The sequence below is a fragment of the Octopus sinensis genome, unplaced genomic scaffold (genome assembly GCF_006345805.1).
Source record: "Octopus sinensis unplaced genomic scaffold, ASM634580v1 Contig15061, whole genome shotgun sequence".
Taxonomy (NCBI): Eukaryota; Metazoa; Mollusca; class Cephalopoda; order Octopoda; family Octopodidae; genus Octopus; species Octopus sinensis.
Window position 1 is genome coordinate 9279 of NW_021833513.1, and position 8222 is coordinate 17500.

General features: G+C 34.6%; 1 protein-coding gene across 1 annotated transcript in view; it reads left to right on the forward strand.

The window, feature by feature from the left end:
• The first annotated feature begins 1487 nt into the window (after positions 1-1487).
• LOC115230244 (cardioacceleratory peptide receptor-like) overlaps positions 1488-8222 on the forward strand; it is a 12731-nt gene continuing 5996 nt past the window's right edge. The window contains exons 1-3 of the mRNA XM_036499585.1: positions 1488-1630; positions 2416-2560; positions 3302-3415. Coding sequence (XP_036355478.1) covers positions 1544-1630; positions 2416-2560; positions 3302-3415 — 346 coding nt within the window. The 5' untranslated portion in view covers positions 1488-1543. The remainder of the gene's footprint in view (positions 1631-2415; positions 2561-3301; positions 3416-8222) is intronic.

The window sequence follows — 8222 nt, forward strand, 5'->3', positions numbered from 1 at the left end:
TACGGTATTAAACGAAATATTACCTGAACTCTTTCTTTCTTTGTCTGTCTGTCTCTGTCTGTCAGTCTGTCTCTGTCTCTGTCTGTCTGTCTGTCTCCCTCTCTCTCTCTTCTCTCTCTCATATATATATATATATATATATATATTATATATATACATAATATATATATATATATAATAATAATATATATATTATATATATATATATATATAATATATATATACAGGAGTGGCTGTGTGGTAAGTAGCTTGCTTACCAACCACATGGTTCCGGGTTCAGTCCCACTGCGTGACACCTTGAGCAAGTGTCTTCTACTATAGCCTCAGGCCAATCAAAGCCTTGTGAGTGGATTTGGTAGACAGAAACTGAAAGAAGCCCGTCGTATATATGTATATGTATATATGCGTGAGTGTGTTTGTGTGTCTGTGTTTGTCCCCCTAGCATTGCTTGACAACCGATGATGGTGTGCTTATGTCTCCGTTACTTAGCGGTTCGGCAAAAGAGACCGATAGAATAAGTACTGGGCTTACAAAGGAATAAGTCCCGGGGTCGAGTTGCTCGATTAAAGGCGGTGCTCCTGCATGGCCGCAGTCAGATGACTGAAACAAGTAAAAGAGTAAAAGAATATACGCATGCACGCACACAAGCATAGTGAGATTTAGACTTAATAACCGGTGACCAGAACTCCATATATACTCATGTATATATAAAGAGGAGCTGAGAGGAGAACTTGTGCTGGTATTGTCTGAGTTTCGTTTGGTTGGTATTTACAGTTGTGTAGTTACGGAGTACATATGAAAAGCAAAACAATACAGAGTGTTTGTTTAAATAGTAGTTACATCATCTTACACGTATTTCATTAACAACTATTTATTTGAAGTAGCATTATCTGATAACAAAATCAAATCGTCAGAAATTTTATAATAATCTTTAGTTATACTCTTTACTCTTTTACTCTTTTACTTGTTTCAGTCATTTGACTGCGGCCATGCTGGAGCACCGCCTTTAATCGAGCAACCTGACCCCGGGACTTATTCTTTTGTAAGCCCAGTACTTATTCTATCGGTTTCTTTTGCCGAACCGCTAGGTAACGGGGACATAAGCACACCACATCGGTTGTCAAGCAATGCTAGGGGGACAAACACAGACACACAAACACACACGCATATATATACATATATACGACGGGCTTATTTCAGTTTCCGTCTACCAAATCCACTCACAAGGCTTTGGTCGGCCCGAGGCTATAGCAGAAGCCACTTGCCCAAGGTGCCACGCAGTGGGACTGAACCCGAAACCATGTGGCTGGTAAGCAAGCTACTTACCACACAGCCACTCCTGCACCTTATCTTAACATTTCATAGTAATCTTTAGTAAATCGTGTTAGATAGATGATAGAGTTGTTGTAGTTCAAATAACGAGTCTGAATCCTAAAAATAGCAAATGAATGTTACACATCCCCACACACGTTTCTTTGTAGCTTATCACGGCAAGATCTTAGTTTCTCTGGCATGGTTCTTCTCCATACTTTTCTCCATACCCATGTTTTTTATAACCAAAGAAGTGATGGAAGACGACGGCATCAACAAACAGTGTTGGATAGACTTCACAGAGGACTGGCAATGGCAGGTAAACACATAATCTTGATTGTTACATTTACCTAACACTAACTCTAACCCTATATGCACGAAGAGGTGAGCAGGTCCTGAAAAGTTCCTGGTTTTAAGGATATCGTTAAAGGCCTGTGTAGCGTATGTAAACAACATTTTTGTATATACAATATATATCATGGCAATCGCGACAATAGATCGTTAGCCACTACACACATTTATTTTTCTCCTTGTTTCTCTCCTTGTTTTTTCAGTGTCCCTTTCTGTAGAAAAGCATAGGCTCGAAACGTTAAAGACTTTTCTATTCCTGAGCGTTATACTAATACATCTGTTTGTTTTGTACACCACCTGTCTTCGTCTGTTGTTTTTTTCGTAAACTCTTCCCATCTATTTTGTAAGCCTCATGTTCTTCAAAATCTGTCCAATTGTCCGTACATATTTACGAAGTGTTAGCTACACATTTTTTCTCTCCTTGTTTTTTCTGTGTCCCTTTCTGTGGAAGAGCGTAGGCTCGAAACGTTAAAGACTTTTCTATTCCTGAGCGTTATACTAATACATTTGTTAGTTTGTACACCACCTGTCTTCGTCTGTTGTTTTTGTTTTCGTAAACTCTTCCCATCTATTTTGTAAGCCTCATGTTCTCCAAAATCTGTCCAACTGTCCGTACATATTTACGAGAGTGTTAGCTACAATCTGTACATATATTTTATACTACTGAATCTGAGCACTCATAAAAAAAAGCAGGTAATTTTTTTACACTACACCTTTTCTTCTATGTTTTTCTTCGTTCCTTCTTCATTTCAGCTCTACATGACCTTAGTATCCGTGGCCTTGTTTATAATTCCTGCAGCAATTATAATAATTTGCTATGCCATCATCATCCACATTATTTGGAGTCAAGGCAAGAAGATAACGGCTGACGAATGCACGGAAAACGTCAAGAAATCAGGTTTGTTTCTCTTCAGTACTAGGTATGTCCTCGTTTCTTGTTATATATATATTGTCGTTGTCTTACTGTCACCTTCTAATTTAGGGGAGTTATTTTATGCGTAGGCACAGCGTGCTAGAAATAACAGCAAAAGTTCCCTTAATTCACACCCTTGTTAAGGCAGTCCTAGATACTAACCGCCATCTATCTATCTATCTATCTATCTATCTATCTATCTATCTATCTATCTATCTATCTATCTATCTATCTATCTATCTATTGAGTATAATCCTATGAACTCGGAAAAATTTAAAACAGAGTTACTTATTTGCAAATAAATGTGTCAACATGTGACATTATTGACCGAGGTTACCGTGGTCTTTTCCCTAGGCTTTTCTTTCCATGGATAAACCTTATCTGCTTCCACTTTTACACTTTACAGCATGACATTTCTGTGATACACGATCCCTACTGATCGCTTTTGATCGAAAACCTACCCTACTTTTTCTTTTTTCTTCTTTTTTTTTCTCTCCCCCAAAAGAAAAGCTCATCTTTGTAATTTGTCCCCTTTGTGTTCAGCCCTATGTGGCTAATAAAGAAAAATATCTATCTTTTTATTTATCTATTTGTCTGTCTATCTTTCTAACTATCTATCTATTTATTTATTTATCTATCTATCTATCTATCTATCTATCTATCTATCTATCTATCTATCTATCTATCTATCTATCTATCTATTTATTTATTTATCTATCTATACAGGCAGCAATAGATCACAGACAAAAATCTCGATGAACATAGCCAACCATTGTTCTAGAAGTCTCATACCTCAGGCCAAGATTCGAACTGTGAAAATGACTTTTATCATCGTTTTAGGTAACGTTTACCGTCTTCTTACTTATGTTGGTCTTGACAAAAAAAATAACAAAAATTGTCACACACACACACACACACACACAACATATGCATTCACATATTCATGCACACACACACACACACAACATATGCATTCACATATTCATGCACACACACACACACACACACACACACACATATATATATATACATATATACATAAATATATATAAACATATTTACATAAACTTACACGTATATAAATATATAAATCGGTTTTAGAGATGAAACTCGAAGTATATAAAGCTATAAATAATGTATATAATAAAAAAAACAAATATAGTAAAAGTCAAAGAGGTTTTTTTTAAACTTAACATTTACTTGCTATTATTTATAGCTTTATCTACTTCGAGTTCCATCGTTCAAAATTATTTATTTCACGTTTCTTGACGTTTCTATATTCTCACAACATAAACAATATATGGATACAATTGATCGTAGGATTGCTTTTTCCTCGATTTCTTAGGAACAAAAATATATTCCAAAAGGGATATAACTCTATTTTTTTTATTTTGGGGCGTAAACTAATGGTTATGCCGTATTTGTGTCTAGCTTTAAAAGTACCCTCGGTTTTCTCACTATACCTGTTTACTACACGATCTGCCGATTCTGAATTTGCTCTGTATACTATGTTTTTGATAAGCACAATCTATTCAAACAGTTCCTAGTTACGTCTCTGAAACTGTATTCAAGTTAGGTTTTTTGAGTGGTATTTATATATCTTTTGTTGTGATTACAGATTTCTCATGGCATGCAATCCATTCGAGAACAGCTGGCAATTGCGTTAAATACGTGTGACTGAAAAGCTCAAAATTTTGACTTTATATAGTTTTGCAATTGCGTTAAATACGTGTGACTGAAAAGCTCAAAATTTTGACTTTATATAGTTTTGCAATTGCGTTAAATACGTGTAACTGAAAAGCTCAAAATTTTGACTTTATATAGTTTTGCAATTGCGTTAAATACGTGTGACTGAAAAGCTCAAAATTTTGACTTTATATAGTTTTGCAATTGCGTTAAATACGTGTGACTGAAAAGCTAAAAATTTTGACTTTATATAGTTTTGCAATTGCGTTAAATATGTGTGACTGAAAAGCTCCAAATTTTGACTTTATATAGTTTTGCAATTGCGTTAAATACTTGTGACTGAAAAGCTCAAAATTTTGACTTTATATAGTTTTGCAATTGCGTTAAATACGTGTGACTGAAAAGCTCAAAATTTTGACTTTATATAGTTTTGCAATTGCGTTAAATATGTGTGACTGAAAAGCTCAAAATTTTGACTTTATATAGTTTTGCAATTGCGTTAAATACGTGTGACTGAAAAGCTCAAAATGTTGACTTTATATAGTTTTGCAATTGCGTTAAATACGTGTAACTGAAAAGCTCAAAATTTTGACTTTTATAGTTTGCAATTGCGTAAATACGTGTGACTGAAAAGCTCAAAATGTTGACGACTTTATATAGTTTTGCAATTGCGTTAAATACGTGTAACTGAAAAGCTCAAAATTTTGACTTTATATAGTTTTGCAATTGCGTTAAATACGTGTGACTGAAAAGCTAAAAATTTTGACTTTATATAGTTTTGCAATTGCGTTAAATACGTGTGACTGAAAAGCTCCAAATTTTGACTTTATATAGTTTTGCAATTGCGTAAATACTTGTGACTGAAAAGCTAAAAATTTTGACTTTATATAGTTTTGCAATTGCGTTAAATACGTGTGACTGAAAAGCTCAAAATTTTGACTTTATATAGTTTTGCAATTGCGTTAAATATGTGTGACTGAAAAGCTCAAAATTTTGACTTTATATAGTTTTGCAATTGCGTTAAATACGTGTGACTGAAAAGCTCAAATGTTTGACTATATAGTTTTGCAATTGCGTTAAATACGTGTAACTGAAAAGCTCAAAATTTTGACTTTATATAGTTTTGCAATTGCGTTAAATACGTGTGACTGAAAAGCTAAAAATTTTGACTTTATATAGTTTTGCAATTGCGTTAAATACGTGTGACTGAAAAGCTCAAGATTTTGACTTCATATAGCTATCTTAACTAGGAGAGAATAAACCTTCTTATCATGTCTTTATTTAATGAAATAAATTAACTTAAAACATTCAAACATATTCCTTCACAAATATATTTGTAGTTAACATATGAAATAACAAGAAGCTCGCAATGTAAGACTAGACACAGATTTCAGATGAGTTAAGCAATATTTCGGCAAAATGGATTTAGACTACGGAGACCGACAACATCTCAGATCTTAGCCCTGAGTCTTATCATGGCCGCCGTTATATGACACACAATATAACTTCAGTGTTTTTTTTCACTTTTCCCAAATAAATTGCACTTCATATTAGAGGCTCCGATGAAGCTATAAGATATTACACAAGCACTGAACTGTGAGTCCACTGCATCTTATTGCAGAAACATCCGTAAGGCGTATGAGTGGCTGTGAGGTAAGTAGCTTGCTTACGAACCACATGGTTCCGGGTTCAGTTCCACTGCGTGGCACCTTGGGCGAGTGTCTTCTACCATAGCCTCAGGCTGACCAAAGGCTTGTGAGTGGATTTGGTAGACGGAAACTGAAAGAAGCCCGTCATATATATATATATATATATATAATTAAGCATGCCTTTAATTCAATAAAATTTTTGGTTTTGTTAAACGAAGTTAAGGCAAAAAGTATCTTCTTCAGAAACCAAATAGTCTTTCCTTCCTTCATGCCAAGTTTGAAGAAAATATCTCTTTTTGCATCTTACTTTTTTGGTCTCTTAAATATACTGCATTTTGTGGCATTATTTCAAGCCAGCCGGTTTTTTTTTGCGCAAACTGCACGTGCATTTTTCTCGCGTATGCATTGTATCGATCGCAACAGCTGATGTACATGCGCGTACAAATGCACATTCCCACGGCTTTATCGATCGCATTCTCACCAGGAATCGATTTTTGTATTTTTTTCAAGACTTATATACACCCTGATACCGTCGGTATATACATATCAAATTTGAGCACAATCGGATGGAGGATGCCCGAGATCCTAGAAGACACACTGTTGTGTGGACGCCCCCAGACGACGAAGTAGGCTGGCCCAATAGGTAGATATAGAGGGAGATGTCTAGACGTCAGAGTAGAGTAGCGGTCAGAGTAGCTGTCGGAGGAGTTGAGTAGAAGGCATCCGAACCTGTGACATAACAATAGCGATGAGAATTTCTTAGAAAACACAGCCATTTTGTAGTATTACGAGATAATACACACACAGGCAGACAGAACGGATTTTATATAATAGATGAACAGACAATCCATTACATCATTCTTTAGCTATTTCATTGATTCAGTTATTATTTTACCCTCTCGTGTATGAGTGACAGCCAAATAGAATACTTCTTTCTGAGATAGGCTCACGATAACTCATTTTCGGGATTTTGTAGATATCCCCAATATTAAATTACTACTTATTTTATAAAATCTGGCAAGCAGAAAGACATTTGTCATGCTATGTATATATAGCAGGAGTGGCTGTGTGGTAAGTAGCTTGCCTACCAACCACATGGTTCTGGGTTCAGTCCCACTGCGTGGCATCTTGGGCAAGCGTCTTCTGCTATAGCCTCGGGCCGACCAATGCCTTGTGAGTGGCTTTGGTAGATGGAAACTGAAAGAAGCCTGTCGTATATATGTATATATATGTGTGTGTGTGTGTTTGTGTGTCTGTGTTTGTCCCTCGGGCATTGCTTGACAACCGATGCTGGTGTGTTTGCGTCCCCGTCACTTAGCGGTTCGGCAAAAGAGACCGATAGAATAAGTACTTGGCTTACAAAGAATAAGTCCCGGGGTCGATTTGCTCGACTAAAGGCGGTGCTCCAGCATGGCCGCAGTCAAATGACTGAAACAAGTAAAAGAGAAAGAGTAAAAGAGATATATAATTGAGCGTAACTTGTGTTTGTGGTTCTTTTAGGTTAGGTTTGTCTTTCGTCCTTTTCCGGAGTCGATAAAATAAAATAGTAGTTAGTTGGTTGGTCGATCCCAATTCGGTTATATGTTTTTGTAAAATTTGAGACCCCATGTCCTCGGTAGAGATCATTATCTGAGAAATTAGGATGTTTGTTTGGCCGTCAAAGCAACTATCAACGACCGGAGTCGATCTATTTCTTTTTTCCTTTTCTTTCGTTTGAAGCAGAATGATATAAATTATCCTCTAGTATAACATAACATCCGATAGCTTTGTGAAGCTGGACAAGTAATGATTGGAACTTTTGTTAATGATAACGGTAAACTGTCGTCCTATCCTGATATATACATAAGTACACACACACACACACATATACGTATATATATATATATAATATATATATCTGTCTATATATATTATATATATGTATATATGTATATATATATATATGTATGTAATATATATATATGTATGTATGTATATATATGTGTGTGTATATATATATATGTATGTATGTATATATATATATATGTATGTAGATATAATATATACTTATATATATATATATGTATGTATGTATGTCTATATAATATATATATTATGTATGTAGTAATTTATATATATATGTGTATATATATATATCTATATATATATATAACATACATACATATCTATACATATAATATATGTATGTATGTTATGTATGTATATATATATATATATATGTATAATATATATATATATATATATATATATATATATATATATATCTATATATCTATATATATCTATAATTATATATATAGTGAGACAACGAG